The 20876-nt window shown below is 46.1% G+C and overlaps 1 protein-coding gene across 2 annotated transcripts; it reads right to left on the bottom strand.

Annotated features, from left to right (window-relative positions):
• Positions 1-2266: 2266 nt before the first annotated feature.
• Positions 2267-20006, bottom strand: PSMD12 (proteasome 26S subunit, non-ATPase 12). 2 transcript variants are annotated; one of them, XM_040989536.1, is made up of 11 exons: positions 19820-20006; positions 15418-15477; positions 15211-15339; positions 11864-11971; positions 10912-11016; positions 10069-10218; positions 9848-9982; positions 7592-7704; positions 6914-7088; positions 3730-3807; positions 2267-2819 (listed from the first exon to the last, which is right to left on the bottom strand). In XM_040989536.1, exons 1-11 carry the CDS (start codon positions 19925-19927, stop codon positions 2610-2612), a joined length of 1371 nt encoding a protein of 456 aa, XP_040845470.1. In that variant the 5' UTR covers positions 19928-20006; the 3' UTR covers positions 2267-2609. The 2 variants fall into 2 exon arrangements, with proteins under 2 accessions (XP_040845470.1, XP_040845471.1); XM_040989537.1 differs by lacking the exon at positions 15418-15477.
• Positions 20007-20876: the final 870 nt, after the last annotated feature.

Here is a 20876-nt window from a genome sequence, read left to right as displayed (position 1 = left end):
TGGGGAAGGAAAAACTGCGATCTATGGCTTTCTGTTTTAAGTAGGATAACCTCTTAAAGAATGAGTATATTCTCAAGTTTTCTTACATACCTACAACAAATCAGTGTTTTTATCACTACTGTGCCCAAGTGCTGAGGGCACCTGAATATGTGTTTTCATAAGAATTCTAAGAGATAGAATGAGCTGTATCAATCTTAGAGACATGTTTTTCGATTCAGCAATGGAAATGGGGATAATTATAGAAACGGATTCTAAAGAATAAATCATACAGAAACACAGGGTGGTTCATCACTTCTGTTGATCAAAATGATGAACCAAAGATTTTCTCCACATCTGAAACAAAGCGTTTCTAATGTCATTTTTAGATCTTTATTGTTTTTTTTTAAATAGCTATTTTTAAAATGTTTGTGGAGAGTCAGATTTACAGAGAAAAGGAGAGGAAGATCTTCTGTCCGCTGGTTCACTTCCCAAGTCATCCCAAAGGCCAGAACTGAGCCAATCCGAAGCTGGGAGCCAGGAGCCTCTTCCGGGTCTCCCAGGCAGGTGCAGTTTCCCAAGGCTTTGAGCCATCTTCCACTGCTTCCCCAGGCCACAAACAGGGAGCTGGATGGGAAGTGGAGCTGCCAGAACACAAATAAGCACCTATATAGGTTCCCAGTGCATGCAAGGCGAGGACTTAGCCAGTAGTCTACCGCACATGCCCATCTTCAGATCTTTAACATGAGACAGGACCGACTGTAGTTCTGAAAGCCTGAAATGGTTTCCTGCCTTACGCTAACAGATGCCACCAAGCAAAGAAACTGGTCCCTTACTACAAAAACAAGAAGCAGGGGCTGGCCTCGCATAAGCTGTCACCTGTGGCACTGGATTCCACCTTCTGATCCCGCTCCTGGCTCTAGCCTGGCCCAGCCCTGGCTGTTGTGGCCATCTGGGGAGTTAACCAACAGATAGAAGTTCTCTTTCTGTAACTCTGCCTTTCAATGTTACCAAAAGAAGAAAGCTGGAGACAGCCTTGGGTGCACAGGTCATCGAGTCAGTGGGATCTGACTACTCCCGAGGACGCGTGCACGAACGTCAGAGCCCAGGGAGCAGAACCTGACTCATTTACATCAACACTCTCGGCTGCACAGTCTGGGGCTGGCCAGCCCAACACACCGAGTCCCTGCAAAGAAGAAGCTAACGAGAAGCTAGGTTCAAATTAGCTCCAATTCTACTCACACATGAACAATGCAAAATGGTTTTAGTTTCTATCCTTTTCATTCAAAAGAAAATTAAAACCACACTCTTACGCTAGGGTGGACTTCTAATATTTCTAAGCTTGCCATAATTTCTGGTTAGTTTTTCAGGGCTAAATGATAGCAGATGTTGACGTGATTAATGTCACCAAGGCATTAAATTTCCAAAGACTACAATTAGATTACTTCAGTTACTGTATGTCATTATTCACAGTGACTCCGAGTACAAGCATTACAGAGGTCCTGCAATTGTCCCCAGCCCTGGGACCATAAAATAGGACAATTTAGTGACCATTACATGAAAAGCTAATTATGAGAAATGCTGTGTCTAGAATGTTTCGTTTCTCCCTCTCTCCATTTGGGATTTTTTAAAAAAGCAGACCTCACACTTTCTTCATTTATGCAGCATTTAAATAACATTATTTCACTTTTCTATTTTCTCTGGAATAAATCAAATTAAAAACACTTCATACGCTTACTTGAATTGATCTCAGATGTTTCTTTTGACAGCAAAACTACTTTTGTTTTGAATCTGAAAAAAAAAAACAACCCACCCCGATTCTATACCACTTACTGGGAGGGTGGCCTGAGGACCTTCTATCATTGTACATATCAACAAAATCAAGTCATCCAGCATTCAAATAATGAAGCTAACACACTGAGAATGCTCATGATGTAGTCATCAGACTATATCACATAAAGGAGCCTTACAAAAGCAACATGTTGTGTTCAATTTAAACGCAGACCGAAAGAGGTCAGGAAAAAAGCAGCACCCCCTTACCAAGCCCCAAAGTTCCCATCCCCACACAGGATACAGCCGGCCAACCGGGAGGCCTTCCGCCCCAATATCAAATCCTCCACAATCCACAACTCTCTCCCCGTATTCTTACATGTTCTGTGGAATCTTAAATTCCACTAAATGATAGATAACTTTACACCAGAATTTACTTAAAAAAAAAAAAAAAAAAAAGACACACCTATGAAACCATCACCACACAAAATGTCTGGAAACAGATATTAACTACAGAAAGTGAATGTACATATACTGTGTTTATTATTACTCTATATGACTGCTAGTTGAATGAAAACAAATAATAGCTAAAAAGTCTTCAAATGATATAAAAACATATTTGGGTAAGTTATAACACAGTTTTGTGTATCCAGTCAACAGCAATGTATCCTAATTTTGCACCAATTGCAAACTCCAAGGTTAACAACACAGCCAGGGAGCTCCAAGGGTGAGCTCGCCTCAAACGTGTTCACTATTTTAAAATTTCAGACAAAGGAGCTGAGAACAGAAAGAAACAACATATACACCAGGATAACAGTCTTTGCTTTAATGACTTCCACCTGTGACTCAGAGCAGGCAGGCCCTCACTGCAGGTTATGTATCATTTCCTCTTTGGCTATCAGGTGTGTAGTCTTGTTAACCAGAGACATCAGTGAGTTCAGTTTCTGAGACCAGTCATTTAATAAATTATTGGGATCCTTGGGTCTCTGGAAGTTGATAATTCCGGCCAATCGGTCTACTTTGGCAAAGATGGTCTTGTTGACTACCAGATTTGAGAGGAAGGCTTCTGATTCCTGCAAGACACACACACAGGATTTAAGTAGGATGATTACAGCAGACAAGCAGAGCTGAGGGAAAACAAGAATACATATGACTACAAGTTCTCACTCACTGTCAGCAACCACTGACTTTCCGGTAACAATACTGTCCCTCTCCCAACAGCCCAGGGCATGAACAGGACCGGCGCCTCCTCAGGCAGGGCTGCCCCAAACCGCCTTCTGTAAGGCTACAAGGGCTGGCAGTGTGGGACAGCACACAGCAATCAGCAATGAAGCTGCTCTACCCCTTTTTGAAAACACTATGGCACATTCCTTGATACCCAGATATGCTGGCTGGAACAGAAGCTCTGCCATCTGGGAACTACACAGCCACAGTCAACACTGCTTATTCCAAAGGACTGTGGGACTTTTACCCACAGAGAACAACTTACATCCTCACCAAGGATGGAGCCTTCCAGCTCCACCTCACCACAGACCTCCCTTCTAAGCCAAACTCCCGTTTCCCTCTGGTGCCACGTACCAGCAGACCGATCCCCCTGTCTGTTGTACATTTTCTCAACATGAAATGCACACTGGACACAGCATTCCTCTAGCAAGTGCTGGCCCTGTCCCAGGTGGACCACTGTCACATTGTCCTCACATAGAATATTCATGCAGCTCCTTTTGGTGGAGACTGAAATACATTTTTACACACACACTGCACTCCAAGTTAATCCATAACCAACTAACCTATTTAAGAGCAGGTCTCAACTAGGGTCAATAATATTATGTAATCACCAACTCAGTATTTAGGCCATTTTTGGTACTCAAGATAGTTTGGGAACTTTCTATCCTTGAAACCTAAGATTTTTTTAGAGCAAACAAAATGGATTTTCTGATTTTTTTTTCCTGCGGAACCCAGGATACGACGACGCCTGCTACTTACATCAACAGATAAATCCAGAAGCTGTGCCATTCTTTTCATTGTTATCCGGGTATAGTACTTGGCCATTATTCGAATATTCTGGGAAGAGCACAGAGGGCAACACAAGAGGTTAAGACTGAAAGTCACTTCACATCCAAGGCCACTTACAACATCAGAGCTAGGGGCATCGTTCACTTTCCTACCGCCCACCACTGGAATGCATGAAGCTGTTCTGAACTTCAATAACAAAACTGAAGGCTGGGAGGTTTCTGTTTGTGTGGCCAATCAGTATAAATACCTAATACTTTCTTTTTGAAAGGCAGAGTTACAAAGACAGAGGAGGGGAGAGGGGAGTTGGATCAAGAGAAAAAGAGAAGAAAGAAATCTTTCATCTGCTGGTTCCCTCTCCAAATGGCTACAATGGCCAGAGTTGGGCCAGGCTGGAGAGAGGAGCCTGAGGTCCATGCAGGTCTCCCTGTGGGTGCAGGGGCCAAGGACTTGGGCCACATCCCTCTGCTTTCCCAGACAAAGCGTATTAGCAGAGACCTGGATGAGAAGCAGGGCACTTAGGGTTCCAACCAGCATCCACATGGAAAGAAGCATGACAGGCAGCTGTCTTACTCGCTGTACCACAATGCCAGCCACAACGCTTCACACACACAGGCAAGGGCACAGGAGCTGAGTGGTGACGTTACCCACACCAGGGCCTGCGGGCTTCAGGCTCGCTACACTTTGGATTCCACCCCGCCGATGTGCACCCTCAGGGGTAGCAGGTGACCACCTGAGCACCTAGGTCTCCAGCCCTCATTCAGAAACCAGACTTCCTGTCTCATGGCTTTGGCCTCACCCAGTCCTGGCTCTTGGAGAGTGAACCAAGAGATGCAAGAGCTCTCTGACTTGGTTCCTCTCACTGCCTTTCAAAAATAGTAAAAACAGGCCCGGTGGCATGGCCTAGCGGCTAAAGTCCTCGCCTTGAATGCACCAGGATCCCATATGGGCGCCGGTTCTAATCCCAGCAGCTCCACTTCCCATCTAGCTCCCTGCTTGTGGCCTGGGAAAGCAGTCAAGGACAGATTGGGACGCTGCACCCATGTGAGAGACCCAGAAGAGGATCTGGGCTCCTGGCTTCTGATAGGCACAGCACTGGCCATTGCAGTCACTTAGGGGGTGAATCATAGGACAGAAGATCTTCCTCTCTTCTTCTCTGTATATCTGACTTTCCAACAAAAATAAATAAATCTTAAAAAAAAAAAGTTAAAATGTACACTTTATTTAAAACTTGTAACTGTACTGAAGTAGTTTTTGCTAAATCTAAGAATCCGAAGTTAAGCCTTTCTAACTATAAGTGTTTGAAAGGTTAAAATTTAAATAAAAAATAATTGAAGATCATCCCAACTACCTAAAGGCAATTTAAAATTACATTTCTTAATTTTTCTTGGAAAAGATTCTGTCCCCTTAGTCATTCTTCATATCATTAACAAAATACCAGCACCTACGGGGAACGACAGAACAGTAGGGAGAAAAATGGATTTGTCTTTGAAGAAGCTGCACTTGCCCCCACAAATGAAGGCCATGGCCACACTGACCGTCTGGAAAGCAGCCAAGCACTCCACACTTCACCTTTTCCTTCAACTCCTATATCAAAATCAGTGACTACAGACTAGGGTTTCTTTGTATAATTTGTTTCATACTCTGATTTTTCGGTACCCTCCGCCTCTGCCTTGCTATGAATCCATAGGGTTCCTCACGGAACCAGCTTTCTTTACGGACTCCAAATTCATCCTCTACATCCCAGAGAGACTATGAAACACCAGAATGGTGCATTGGCATTGTGGCGTAGTGAGCAAAGCCACTGCCTGCAGTGTCGGCATCCCACATGGACACCGATTCATGTCCCAGCTGTTCCACTTCTGATTCAACTTGCTGCTAATATACTTGGGAAAAGCAGCAGAGGATAGTTCAAGTCCTCAGCATGGCCCAGCCCCGACCACTGCAGCCCTGTGTGGACTAAATTAACAGACAGAAATCACTGTCCTTTCTGTAATTCTGACATTCAAACTGATAAATCTTTAAAAGCATTTTTTTTTTTCCTGCTCATGGGCAAAACAAGATTTCTTCTGATTTGGACCCTTCCAACATTTTTTGGAGCTCTTTTTTCTCCCTAAGCTCTCCAAGTTCCTCTAGTTGGGCTCCTCTACGCTTATGCTCAGACATGCTGACCAGGACTGTGACGGTCCTGCCTTGTCTGCAGAGCAAGCACACACTCACCTCACTCATTAATTCCTACCCTGCTACCCGACTATTCTCCCAGGCAGAATCAACCAACCTTCTTGCTTTTCCTCACTCTACTCTATATACTTGTATCATCTTTATTATTTTATTTATAAGCACTCTTTTCTGTAATTTTAAGTTCACTTAAAAAAACTGTGAGAGGCAGAGATATAGCACTCCTATATAGCTCAGTTGCCCCTCAAGTGCTTGAAGTTTGGGGCTGAGAACTCAACTGGATCTTCCAAGGGCATGGAGAGGAAATACTCTGTCACTTACACTTAAAATTCCTAAGGCATCACCACCACTTCCCAACGTATCAACAGTGAGCTCTGGAGTCAGAGGCCCAAACCTGTCCCTCCGTTTCAAGCTCCCTGAAGAGACCACGCCTTAGTATCCCATGTGCCACCACTTCGTACAGTACCTGACACACAGGTGCCTTATAATAATGTTTGTTAGAGAAATAAATGAATGTCAACACAATGCAATCTGTAGAGCTACCAAGAAGATCAAGTTAGCTTAAGACCTGTTCCTTACTTCCTAGATTAGTAGGCGAGTATCAGCAAGAACACGTTCCCTTAGCCAGCGCTCAGAAAATTCAGATATATGTACTATAAAATTCTGGATTCTCTAGAGGTCCTCTTAGAAAATGACCTGTGCTGAAATAGCTACCTTTTTCAGAAAATCGAAAAGTAGAGAAAAAGAGCTAAATAGGAGGAGATAAACTCTGCTGAGAAATTTACATAATTATGATGTTAGGTTTATAAAAAAAAATCCTACAGTGAAGAATTAAAGACATTAAAACATAAAAGTGACACCTGAATACCCAACTTGAAAAATAAAGCTTGCACTCAAATATGTCAGAGCTGAATCCTATCAACTCTGAAAAGAAGTGCACCAGTCAGAGGTTAAAGATCCCCTCATCCCAGATCCTCACATGCTCAACCACTCTGTTCTTCAGGTCGTTCCACCTCTTCTCTCCTTCCTCGGTGGAGGCAAAGACGTCGGTGGCAGGGCTCTCGGGCGAGCCTTTCCTCAGCTCCACGCCGTAGTCCTCCACCAGCGTGGACCAGCGCATCAGCTCCATCGTTGTGAACAGCTTGAGGAGGTCCCTGTTCAAATCGACCAAAAAAGACTGCCCTCACTTTGTTTTTGAGTGGAATAAAACACAATTAGGCTATTTCTTATTCTCCCACCTTTACTACCATTTTCCCACAGCAGTTCTGAAGGGAGTATCTCCCAGCTCAACGCTTCTGCTCTCCCGTTGCATTTGTCAGCCTGTGAAATAACCTCCTGGGAGCACCCCAGCGAAACAGATAAAACTCCAAGTCCATCATGCTTAGGGAAAAGCATGACTGTTGTACCACAGACTTTCACAAGGACGAATCTTCAAAGCCACCAAGAGCCCACTAATGATGAAAACTTATAAAACAATAATAAACCAAAACAAAGAACACTCAATGTGGACTCGATACAAAGCTTCTACTTGAAAAACTGTTGAACATGTTATCACTTTATTTCTGTTTTATTCTCTAATGCAGTGATCAATTAGGAAACATACTTAAATGAATCAATTTTTCTTTACAATTATATTTTCTACTGTAAAAATGCTTACTTGTATTTGGGAATTTCTTCTAGCTTCTTATCACCACTTATTCGGTGAACCAAATCTGACTGTTCATTGTCAAACGGGGCCAGAATCACATACAGAACAACACTTTTCAGAGCCTAAAAAGTTATACAACACAAAAGGTTATTCGCAAGATGAGATGCAACCTCAGCAAGTGAAAAACTGTGCCATAATTTTAATATTTATTTTGTATTCAAAAAAGTCTTCGGTGTAAAAACATTACCAGGCTGCCCATGGTATCATTTTATGTAATATTAAGTTTTTAAGACCATTACAACAAATCTCTGCAAATTTCAATTACTGTCTTTATATTTTTGACAAAATATAAAGTTCTCATATTAAGTTAGCAACACAAATGTGGAACACAAATGCAAGCTTTTAAAACAGCTTTTATAAAATAACTTTCCAAAGCAGTGCGGGGTCCTTATCTGTAAATTTTGTTACAGCTGACCCGCTGCATACATTTTTAATTCATTATTATTTGAAATGAAGATAGAGCACTTACACCTGTGCTTCACCCTCTACATGCCTGCCCAGCTAGGACCAGACTGGGCAGAAGCGGCAGCCAGGCTCCCACATCGGTGGCAGGAACCCAACCACTTGCAGCACTGTGGCTGTCTCACAGCGGTCTGCATCAGCAGAGAGCTGGAGGTGGGGCCAGGTACGGAACGCAGGCACTGTGTGTAAAACATGGGCATCTAACCACCAGGCTGACAGCTATAGCAAACAATACGCCTGCATGCTATCTGAAGTGATAATCCACAGGAACCAGCATTACAGCGTAGCAGGCTGAGCTATCATCTACAATGCTGGCATCACATGAGTACCAGTTTGAGTTCTTGCTGCTTCTTTTTAACATTCATTCATTATAACTGGATATGCAGATTTACAGAGAGAAGGAGACAAAGACCTTCCGTCTGCTGGTTCACTCCCCATGTGGCCACAATGGCCAAAGCTGAACAGAACTGAAGCCAGGAGCTTCTTCTGGGTCTCTGATGCAGGTACAGGGTCCCAGGGCTTTGGGCCATCCTTAACTGCTTTCCCAGGTAGGTGCCCATATGGGATCCAGAGTGTGCAAGGTGAAGATTTAGACACCGAGCCATTGCGCTAGGCCCCTGCTTCACTTCTGATTTAGCTCCCTAACAGCACACCTGGGAAAGAATAGGATGACCTAAGTGTGGGGGCTCCTGCCACATACACAGAAAGAACAAGAAAGAAAAAAGGCAGTGACACACAGGGGCAGGTTTCACACGGTGGCTAAGATGCTGCCAGGAAGAGCAGCAGCCTGTCTCACTGTGCCTGGATTCAACTCTCAGCTCTTCTGTTTCGTAAGCAGCTTCCTGTTGATGTGCACTGTGGGAGGCAGCAGATGAAGGAGATCCAGATGAATTCAGCACTTTGACTTTAGCTGCCCCAGCATTTGGTGAGGGGTGGGCTGGGGGAGGAGGGGAGTTGAACCAGCAGAACAAAGATCTGTCTTTCAAATTAAAAAAAAAAAAAAAAATTTAGGGCCCGGCACAATAGCCAAGTGGCTAAATCCTCACCTTGCATCCACTGGGATCCCATGTGGGTGCCAGTTTGAATCCTGACTCCTCCACTTCCCATCAAGCTGCCTGCTTGTAGCCTTGGGACCCTGAACCTACGTGGGAAACCAGGAGGTTCCTGGTTTTAGATCAGCTCAGCTTTGGCCGTTACAGCCACTTGGGGAATGAACCAGCAAATGGAAGATCTTTTTCCCTGTATCTCCTCTTTGTATATCTGCATTTCCAATAAAACTATTTTTTTAAATATTAAAATTTTAAAGTCACAATTTAAACTATTGCCCAATTAGCAAGGATGCATTAAGTGCCAACATGATAAACAGACAGCAGCACCATAAAACCGCACAAACTTTCTGCAGTTAAAATGACTGAAAGTAAGTTTAAAAGGCCAGTTCTGGGGCGCGCACTTGGCCGTGGGGCTAAGGATGCCATCGGGGGGCAGCTACAGCCTGGATCGGACGGCCTGGGTTTGAGTGGCAGCTCTGCTCCCTATACCGGCCTCCTGCTGACGTAGAAGCTGGGAGGCAGCCAGTGCCCCGTCAAGCAGCGGAAGACTGCATCTCACTCCTAGTTCCTAGCTGTGGCCTGCTCCACCACTGGCTACATCGAGCCAGTCAATGACTGCTCTCAAAATAAACACGAGACTGAAAAACCAAGTTCTTTCTAACAGGTGCCAGTGTCCCATTTGATGTCTCCTTACCTGCTGCCACTTTTCACTTTCTGCCTGTATACAGGGAGTGTCATAGATGGCTCTGTAGTGCTTACAAATAGACAGGTAGGATCCCTCATGTTGATCCAGCTGAATCATTAAGTTATAGTATTTCAATTTTAATTTCTGAAAAAAGAGGTGACAAAATCAGTTGGGGTTTATAGGTTCTATCCAAACACTTTAATGTAATCAGTGGCTGGAGATAAGCTTACCTCTGTATTTTCTTCCTGGAAAAATTTGGTATTAATTTTCTTACTGATGATTTGTGTTCGAATGTAATCCTTCACTGCGAGGCAGAGCCGCATTTGCTCCAGAATGAATTCCACTCGTTCTTTCTTCTCCATTGACCCATACGTTTCCACCTAGCAAGTTTATAATACTTAGTAATTTGCATGAACTGCAATAGAACTAATCAGATGCTAAAATATTCACCCTTTCCAGATAAGAAACATTATTTAAAAAGGGAGAACAGATCATATTTTTAAAAAGTTGGTTATTTCCAGGAAATTATCATTTAAAATTTATTCAGTAAAATGGGGTTTTTCCCCCTCTGGGGAAGCTTTAGGAAGTTTAACATAGGGACTGACTCGTGTGACTGCAGGAGAGTTCTGTACGCACAAACCCCGATCTGCTTTCCTACAGTCATGCGACTCGCGCACCTGCAGGCTCCGGGAGTGAGGCGCCTGTTCGCTACCTTCAAGAACACCACACAGAGCCAGCAGCTCCCTAAAGCCGTCTTTATTCACCCCGCAGGATTCATGTGCGCTGTCTGCCTCAGTGTTCGCTCTTTCTGACTGCTCGGCAGACTCTGAGTCACAACACCACAGCCTAGCCCCTCACCCGAGGGACACCTGGGCAGACTGTTTTCATTATTATGCATAAAGTCATCCTCACACAAGAGAACGAGTTTTGTGTGAATACTACATTTTACTTCTCTTGGGTAAAACCTTCAGTACACTGCTGGGCTTCACCAAAGTGCATGTTTAACCTCGTGAGAAACTCCCGGAGGCTCTTCCAGAACACACTCCTGGCAGCACTCCCCAGGCAGCGCCTACCTGTAGCTCCTGCAGGATGGAGGCTGCCTCCTTGACGTCACCATTCTGCTCTTTAATGGTTGCCAAAGTTTTAGTCAACCGAGCACGTTCAATTTCAACATAAATCTACAAGAGACATTTATACTGTCAAAATTCCTGTAAAAGTGTTAAAATTTAAAGGCAAACTTAAGCTATTATTCAAATAGATACTTTATCTTCCATGTATAAATAGAACTGAGACATTCTACATTTTACAAGTATAGCCATAAGTTTTAAGATAATGTTTCCAAGAGCATTATTCTTATTTCACAGTTTCGCTTGGGGAACTCAAATATAAAATTGCTGGTTTGAACAAATAGGATTACAAGCAATCAAAACGGAATAAAAATGCCAATGTCGCTGTAAAAATTATTTTAAAAATGGCACATTTTACAAAAGGCATAAGCAATTCAGTATCAACAATTCAACCAATGCTCTGACTTTAAAAACATCGGATCCAGCTAAGTATTACAACTGCTCGCAGATTTGTTAACTACGAGCAATGTTGGATTTATAATTTCTAACAAAGGCACATCTTGAGAACAGGTCTGTCCCAGAGTCTGGGCAGCCTCACTCCGGCCCTGCTGCGCAGCGGCCCTGTCCTCGCCCCATCCTCGGGAGCCCTCATCCCCAAGAACCTCACACTACGTATGCTGTGTATTTCCTATGTCACTATCTTTGCATGTAACTCCCCCAGTGCCTAAAAGCCCCTTCCCCACTCTCTCGGCTCCGAGAATTTTGCTTATTTTTCAAAGGATACTTGCATCCACAGATTTGGAGTAAGATCACAAACTGCTAGAGAAAGCTGGACACACCAAAACTGCTACTATTTACAAGCACACATATATATTTACCTAGAGAATGTAAACAACACGGGTCCCTCTGGGGACAGAGCTGTACTCATCCCTGGGAGTTACGCCAACAGAAACCTCACCTTTCCCTCTGTGACCATTCGGAGAGTATCAATCAATCGAAGTTTGATTGGAAGGTCTGTGATTTCCTCAACATAAGCACAGCACTGCTGAACCATTTTTGCAACAGCCTAAAATAGAAAAAAATCATTTGGAAATAAAACTCAATTCTCACAGAGGGAAAAAAATATATTTTATTGGTGGAACGGCTAGAATCAATTTCAATTTTCCCAAGCAACTCTGAAATGCCTGTCGAAGAACAACAAAATCTCCTCAACAGCTAAGAAATACTGAATACTCAGTAACCAATCAATGACCGCCAGAGCAACCTGAGATGAGAAAGCACAGCCAACTAGCAAATGGCTGCCGAGTCCCGGGGAAAGCAGGAGACGGGCAGAGCTGACAGTGGTTGGATGCCATGACCAGAGACACTGCACTGGGGCAGAAGCTGTCCCTCCCCGGCAGGGTGGGGCCCTCAGCCACCCCGGGTCACCTCAGCAAACAGCAGAACATCTCTGGTGCTCGCTCTGCCCGGGGGCTGACACGCGGGCTCTGGTCCACATGCACGCCCTCCGGCTCCAACATCCTACCATCGAGACCAGGGGCCAGCAAACATGTCCTATATTTTTGCAAATATTTACTAAGTAAATATTTTAGAACTGAGGCCCTGATCACAGTCTGAGCCAACTACTCAGCTGTGCCCGTGTAACTCTAGAGCTGGCAAACGGCGTTTGGTTTAAGCAGCAGAGCAAAATCACTGATAACATCGATGTCTCCGAGTCATTCAAGAAAACATTAAGTTACGTTAAGTACACACATTTTAGGATAGAAAAGTAGACAACATAGCCTGGATAGATTTCCACGACAACACCAATGTTCCAAGTAGTCCAGACTAAATCTTAAACTATAGGCAAAACAGACTTCAGAAAGCTGAGATCTTATTGCAAAATACAAATTTTCTCTCATAACCGTAAGTCCCAGGACATCCAGTATCTCACAAAGTGCATTCACGCTACAATGATGATGACCTCCAGGGATTAAGCCAGGGTGCAGCACACTAGTCCTCAGTCTGCGGCACTGGTATTCCACAGGGATGCTGGTTCAAGTCCTGGCTGCCCCACTTCCAATGGGAGCTGAGAAAGCAGCAGAGCACGGCTCTAGTCCTTGGACCCTGCACCCACGTGGGCGACCCAGAAGCTGCTGGCTTCTGACCACTCATCTGGGGGGTGATTCAGCAGAAAGAAGATCCCTCTTTCTCTCCTTCTCTCTTTAACTTTCAAGTAAAATAAACGGATCTTAAAAAAAAAAAAAATTACAGGCCGCAGCGTTGACAGCCTAGTGGCTAAAGTATTCGACTTCACGTGCTGGGATCTCATACGGGCGCCAGGCCTGTGTCCCGCTGCTCCAATTCCCACCCAGCTTCCTGCTTGTGGCCTGGGTAAGCAGTTGAAGAGTTTGGGACCCTGTACCCATGTGGGAGACCCGGAAGATGCTCTTGGCTCCTGGATCAGCTCAGCCAGGCCACCTGGGCAGTAAACCAGTGTATGCTTTCCCAGGCCATAAGCAGGGAGCTGGATGGGAAGTAAAGCAGCTGGGATATGAACAAGTGCCCATAATGGATCCTGGCGTATGCAAGGCAAAGACCTTAGCCACTAGGCCCCTGCACTGGGCCCATAACTTAACAATTATTCAAGCCATGTAAAATATATAACAACAACAACAGAATCTACATCAAATTCAAGTAAGTGAACACCCTGTGGTTCTCCAAGGAAGTTATCAGGGGCAGCTGCCATGAGACCCTGGGTTCAAATTATGATGAATTATAACCCATCCTTTTAAAACAAGCTAAAACAATTGTTTTATTTAAGAAAAATGTTACTTTCTCAGTCTGTGTAATCTAATATGTCCCACTGTGCTATATTTGGGCATTTAATAGACTTAATTGAGCAGCAAATCCACGACTTAAGATAACTGTAAAATAAACATTCTGTTGCTGAAATATTCACAGGATTAAAAATTTGGGACAAATTAAGCAAAAGAAAATGAAAAAAATAAAAAAGCAAGAAGAGTGGCAGGAATCGTGGTGCAGGGACGAAGCCCCTGCTGAGGAGGCACAGGGCCCTGGACTCCAGTTGTTCTGCTTTTAGTCCAGCTTCCTGCTGCCGCGGACCCTGGGAGGCAGCAGATGGCCCACAGGCCCAGACTCTGGCCCGCCACCCACCTGGAAGTGCGGAGCTGCGTCTACCTGGCCCATGCTGACTGCTGCAGGCATCGGGAAGCCACCCAGGAGACACAAGCTAACTCCCAGCGCTCTCCTTTGCTCTGCCTTTCAAATAGAAGGAGTATCCCCTTCTTAAAAATACATCAGAGGAGAAGAACAAGACCATTCAAGTTTCTTCAGCACTCTCCACAGCTACGAAGACACAGTCAGTTAAAGGCAGCAGAGCAGTGCTGATCCCCGTTCGAGTCTGCTGAGAAACCCACTCAAACTCCTCTCTCACCAAGACGTCCCTAACAATCCCCACCGCCTGTCCTTTACTCACACCTTCCATTATTTTCTTACTTATTTACAATGCATTAAGTACACATGGATTTCAATCATTTTTAGCACTAAATCCTGTGTGCATTGGTTAATTTCTTGAATGCCTCCAACAGCCAAGCCCAGGCTAGCCAAACTCCATCTGTCCCAATGTGGGTGACACAGACCCAAGCACCTTGGCCATGAACCACAGCCTCCAGGATGCCAGAAGCAGGCACTCCAAAAGGTGATGCAGGTGTCCCCACTGCACTTTAACTGCTGTGCTAAACAACTGCCCCAACACAACGCATTTTAATGCTATGCTCAACCCTGCTTCAGGCTCACGAACAGACCAGGCTCCTTCCTGGACAGAAACCCTCTCTTGACTATTTCAGTTCTGCTACTATCCTCTTTTACAATATCGTTAATTAAGCAAAAAAAAGGAATCCAGAAACTACTCTGGGAACAGCATTATTTAAAAGGTTCTGCTGCTGATTTTTATAATTAAATTTAGCAGAAAGGGAGACAGAGCCCTTTGCCCTGTCACCCCACTATCGCCTGGCTCAGTCCCCAGATGCCCACATCAGCCAGGACTGGGAGGGCACAGCATCTTAGAGGAGATAAAAATGACCGTCTAGACAGATCTCAGGCAGAGGAATAACGAAACAGTGAAGAAAATCCAATTTCACAAAAACACCTAAGACATTTACCAAAGTTTTAAACAAATGAGTAACTTATCTATTAAGTACTTCAGATGATCAACTCAACAGATTACAACAAAACAACCACTTAAAGTAATAAAAATAAAGAGCAGGGCAACACCAACCAAGTCCTGTCATCCTGGGCACTCACTTGTTTTAACTGACTCCGCCTTTTGGACAAAAGCATAATGTTTTCATTAAGCAAATCCCATTCTTTAGCTTCATAGCACATCTTCACCACCGCAACTAAGATACGGGACGTAGACACCATGTCAGAAGCCTGGAAGAAAACACACTGAGTTAACAGAACGTTAAATAAAATCAACAGTAATGAGGTTTTTCATCATAATCTACTCACCGTACGAGTCTGTTTTTCCAAGGAGAGAAGAGTTTCAATGACTTCTTGGAGTCTTCCTTCCTAAAAAAGATAACAGTGAATAATGAAAACACACCTGGCAGCACAAACCAAAAAACTAATCTGAAAACAAACACCAAACAACTACTCCCCAGGCGGCCATGGAGCTGGACCAGCTGGAGGCGGGAGCCGGGAGCCTCCTCCGGGTCTCCCACCTGGGTGCAGGGGCCCCAATACTCGAGTCTCCACTGCTTTCCCAGGCATATCAGCAGGACGCTAGATTCCAAGTGGAGCAGCCACGACTTAAACCAGATGGTACTGCAGGTGGTGGCTTTACCTGCTGTAACTCAGTGCCCACCCGAACAGGCCTGGCAGAAACTGAACATACAAAAACTTGAGAAAAACACTGTCTTTGTTTTGCATTCTAATTTATTAACTCATTAAGGTAACACGTGTTTATCTTCACAGATGCTTTCTTTTTAAATTTGTACAACACATATTTTAGAACATGCTGTCAGGCACCAGTGTTCCAGCACAGTGGGAAGGCAGTATCTAGTATCAACGTGTCAGTTCAAGCCCAGTTGCTCCACTGTGGGTCCAGCTCCCCACTAACGAGCCTGGGAAGGCAAGGGATGGTGGCTTAAGTATCTGGGCCCTGCCATCCCTGTGGGAAACACAGATGGAGGTCCTGGCTCTTGGATTCTGCCCAGTCCCAGCCTGGCCGCTGTGGCCATTTGTGGAATGAACCAGTGGGTAGATCTCTTTCTTTCTGTTGCTCTGGTCATCAAATTCTAGCTAACTTTTTATTGACATTCAAAAATACTTAATAACCATGCACAGATGAACTGAAGAGCATCTGAAATATACGGCCACTGGAGACCACCTCTTACATAGCCACCGAGCCAAATACACCTGAATGGCTAACCTATGTCACGTCTTCCCATCCCTAGCTCAAAGGTAAAAGAAAACGCTTGCTCAAGTATTAAGATAGGGAAATCATAAAACTCAAACAATAAAATATAAAATTCAAATATTATGAGAACTAATCCTCTAATAAAAAAAAGATTTATTTATTTTTATTACAAAGTCAGATACATAGAAAGGAGGAGAGAAAGAGAGAAAGATCTTCCATCCAATGATTCACTCCCCAAGTGAGCGCAACAGTCGGTGCTATGCTGATCTGAAGCCAGGAACAAGGAACTTCTTCCAGGTCTCCCACGCAGGTACAGGGTCCCAAATCCTTGGGCCTTGCTCAACTGCTTTCCCAGGCTACAAGCAGGGAGCTGGATGGGAAGTGGAGCAGCCGGGATTAGAACCGGCGCCCATATGGGATCCCGGGGCATTGAAGGCGAGGACTTTAGCAGCTATGCCACACCGCCGGGCCCTAAAACTAATCCTAAGAGGCATATATTTTAATTAAAAAAAAAAAAAACTACAGCAGAAAAACTGCATTTACAAAAATGATTTATTTTTATCGGGAAGTCAGATAAACAGAGAGGAGAGAAAGATCTTTCATACACTGGTTCACTCCCCAAGCGGCCACAATGGCCAGAACCGAGCCAATCTGAAGCCAGAAGCCAAGAGCTTCTGCCACTCTCCCACACGGGTGCAGCATCCCAAGGCCTTGGGACAGCCTCTACTGCTTTCCCAGGCCACAAGCAGGGAGCTGGATGAGGTGGAGGAACCGGGATACAAACCTGCGCCCATATGGGATCCCAGCACATGCAAGGAAGACTTTTAGAAATTAGCCTATTGTACCGGGCCCGAAAAACTACACATTATGTAAAGAAAGATTTATTCTATTATTTTAAAGGCAGCCTTGAGAGACCGAGAGACATATTCCATCTGCTTGGTTCACTCCCCAAATGGCCACAATGGCCAAGACTGGGCCAAGCCAAATCCAGAAGCTTCTGCTGGATCTCCTACAAGGCTGCAGGAGGCTCAGGCACTTGGGCCACCCTCCACTGCTTTTCCCAGGCCATTAGCAGGGAGTTAAGACTGTAAGAGGAGGGCCCGGCGTGGTGGCGCAGTGGTTAAGGTCCTCGCCTTGCACACCTGGGATCCCATATGGGCACCAGTTCTAATCCCGGCGACCCCGCTTCCTTTCCAGCTCCCTGCCTGTGGCCTTGGAAAGCAGTCGAGGATGGCCCAAAGTTTTGGGACCCTGCACCCGCGTGGGAGACCTGGAAGAGGCTCGTGGCTTCGGATCGGCATAGTATCAGCCGTTGCGCTCACTTGGGGAGTGAATCATTGGACGGAAGATCTTCCTGTCTCTCCTCTCTGTATATCCGCCTTTCCAATAAAAACATAATAAAAATAAATCAATAAATAAAAAGACTGTAAGAGGAACAAACAGCACTCAAACCAACTCCCATTATGTGTCACAGGCAGTGGCTTCATTTACTGTGCCACCACACTGGAGACACTAATGTCTGTCAGTGTTTTCTCATTTGTATATATCTGAAAGGTAAAATGAAGAGAAAGATCTTCCATCTGCAGGTTGCTAACGCCTGCAGCAGCTGGAGTGAGGGCCAGGGCAGGCAGGGCAGAGCCAGGAGCCAGGAACTTCCCCTGGAACTCCATGTGGGTGACAGGGCCTCAAGGGCCCGAGGTGCTTGTAAGGGGCGCTCACCCCCAGGGGCACGGACTACTGCTTTTAAAAAGGCCAGCAGTGATTCTGAAAGCTTTACAGACACACATTCGATAAATGATCATCAAAGGAAAAGTACAGTAAGCAAATCTATAAATTCCCCAAGCCTAAGGCATAAGTCATAAAGATCAAAAGTTTGTTCAGTTGAAAGCAAAGGAAGAGAGAGAGCCCAGAAGAGCAAGTGAGAGGAAGAGATCTTCCATCCACTGGTTCACATACTAACTGGTCAGTGTGTCCAGCTCCACGCCAGGGGCCTAGCACTCCATCTGAGCCTCCCATGCTGGCGGCAGGCGCTCAGGCACCGAGTCACCATCTGCTTCCACACTGGGTGCACACGAGCAGGTGGCTGGATCAGAGGCAGCGAGGGGAGTCAATCCCAGGCCCTGGCATCCCAGATGCGGACAGCCCAAGTGATGACCACACCTCAATGGCATCCCCAACCTCCTCAATAACAGACAGAACATGGACGGAGGCCCAGACGGCTTAAATGGCTCACTCAGTCACATTGAGTGGACCTGGACGCCTGGGATCCTGCCTCTAGTTCAAACTCCTCCCACTGCAATGCAGTGCCCCATTTGTGACTCCAGCTTGAACCAGACCTTCTGCCAACAAAATACGGTGTAAAGAAAGCAAAACCACAGTCTACTGAGATACTGAACTTACTGTCAGGTTTCTGAGCACTGATGACACAGGTGGAAAAATCCAGATCGTACCTGACAGGTCACAACAGTCTAGACACAGTGCACCAAGGCTACCGTGTAGTATGTGTGAAAATGTGTATAAAACGGGTCCCATTCTCCAGATGTCTCATGAAAGTATGCAAATATCCCAACATCTGAAATCTAAAAATACTTTTTGGGCCCAGTGTGGTGGCCTAGCGGCTAAAGTCCTCGCCGTGAATGCACTGGAATCCCATATGGGCGCCGGTCCTAATCCCGGCAGCTCCACTTCCCATCCAGCTCCCTGCTTGTGGCCTGGGAAAGCAGTTGCGCAAGGCCCAAGGCCTTGGGAACCTGCACTAGCATGAGAGACCTGGAAGAGGCTCCTTGTTCCTGGCTTTGGCTGGCTCAGCTCTGGCTGATGTGTCTGCTTGGCGAGTGAATCACAGGATAGAAGATCTTCCTCTCTGTCTCTCCTCTCTGTATATCTGCCTTTCCAATTAAAAAAAAAAATCTTAAAAAAAAACAATTGTAATGACCACTGCACAGGGATGGGGTGAGGACCCAATGGGCCCATCATGGCCAGCTCTGGCCACTGCAGAAAGCCCCTCAGCAAGGTCAGCCACGGTCACCTTCCTCCCACGATGGGCTGCTGACCAGAATCGACAGCCCTCCCACACTCCCGGGCAGGTAAGCCGGCAAGATCTGACACAGGTGCGTCGGCCTCCCCCTTCTCCGTGTCGTTTTTGTAAAAAGCTTTTTTTTTCCTTTTTAAAAAGAAAAAAGATCAGAATGCTTTCTTTCCCAAAGCCAAATGTGATCGCGGCGAGAGGCCACGAGCGTGGGCCGTGAGTGGCCACTCCCTGGCAGCCGGGCCGTGGGGCCCTGGTGCACCGGGGCGTCCACTCGCCTTCCCCGGGAATGGCTGCAAGGCCAGCCCGGAAAAGCCACGAACTGCGACAGTATGTAAGGAAAAGGTCCCGTCCAGCCCCCGCGGACAGCGTGGACACACAGCCGGGGACGCGCGCTCCGGCCCCCGGGCCCCCCGAGGCCTAGGCGGGCCCCGCCGTGACTCAGCCCCGGGCGGCTGCCGCACCTTGGCCAGCTGCTCGCACTCCGGCAGGCGCTGGTCCACCGTGGCGCTGTAGTCCACCTCCATCTTCACGATGCGACCGTCAGCGCGCTCCGACCCGCCGTCTGCCATGGTGCCCGTCTCCGCGTCCCTGCCCGTTCCCCGGTTTCGGCTTCGGCTTCAGCCGCCACTCGGTACCCGCACCGGAAGCCGACCCAGGATCCACTCAGGCGGCGCGTCGGGAGCCCGCGCGAAGGACCGCTCGAGGCCCCCTGGCGCCAAGCCATCAGTCAGGCAGTGGCGCGGACAGCCCTGGAGGGCGGGGTCTGGGAGGACGGGGTGGGGCATGGAAGGGAGGGGCGGAGCCTGTGGGTGAGGCGGGGCCTGGGGCGGGGCGGGGCGGGGCTAGCGCCTCTATTATTATAGGACGGGAGGAATTAGTGCATTTTGGATCTCGGCTTTCCCATTTGTACCTGAAGAGGCTGGAGGGGGGAAAAAAAGAGTAAAGACAAAAAACTCTGTGGTTATATTTGGCTGAGAATCTTGGGGTCTTTGTGGGATTTCTAGAGAGAGATTCTTTATTATCCCCATAGGATCAATACGAGACTCGAACCAGATGGCCCACGCGAAGCAGTTGAGGACAGTACAGGTTCTAGTGATTGTCACCCTCACCCGGTGACAATCCTAAAAATGTTTTAGGCTCCTTGAAAAATGGGAATGGGACGGGGAAGGGGGTAGGGAGACCAGGGAGATGGTCCTATGGTCAATAGGCGTTTGGGAAGCCAATGGGAAAATCTTGGAGCGATTTCTGGGGTATGTGTGTGGCTGTCAACTAAATTTCCTAAAAGGAAATTTAAATTTAAATTTTTAAAATGTAGTGGGGTGTTTTTTTTGTTTTTTTGTTTTTTTGTTTTTTTACTGTTCCTCAAAGACATGGATAGTACCCATAATATTACACCCACACACAAAATGAAACAACAGCAAAATAACATATATTTCTAAAGGCAAAGGCTAAAACGAGCTTGTGGTGGAAAACACCGCGGCGGTGTGCCAACAGGTTGGGGAGTGGCGCCTGCGCAGG

Source organism: Ochotona curzoniae, unplaced genomic scaffold (genome assembly GCF_017591425.1).
Source record: "Ochotona curzoniae isolate NIBS_2020 unplaced genomic scaffold, NIBS_Ocur_1.0 contig_523, whole genome shotgun sequence".
NCBI classification, from domain to species: Eukaryota; Metazoa; Chordata; class Mammalia; order Lagomorpha; family Ochotonidae; genus Ochotona; species Ochotona curzoniae.
Note: the sequence above shows the minus strand (reverse complement) of the source record. Positions and strands in the feature narration are given on the sequence as shown.

Excerpts from the sequence above, each read along its gene's own strand:
- PSMD12 (XM_040989536.1), bottom strand. The coding sequence starts at position 19,927 with ATGGCAGACGGCGGGTCGGAGCGCGCTGACGGTCGCATCGTGAAGATG. Across the intron at positions 15,478-19,819 it reads AGTGCGAGCAGCTGGCCAAG|GAAGGAAGACTCCAAGAAGT; the intron begins GTGCGGCAGCCG and ends TATCTTTTTTAG. Across the intron at positions 11,017-11,863 it reads GAATGGTCACAGAGGGAAAG|ATTTATGTTGAAATTGAACG; the intron begins GTGAGGTTTCTG and ends TGTCTCTTGTAG.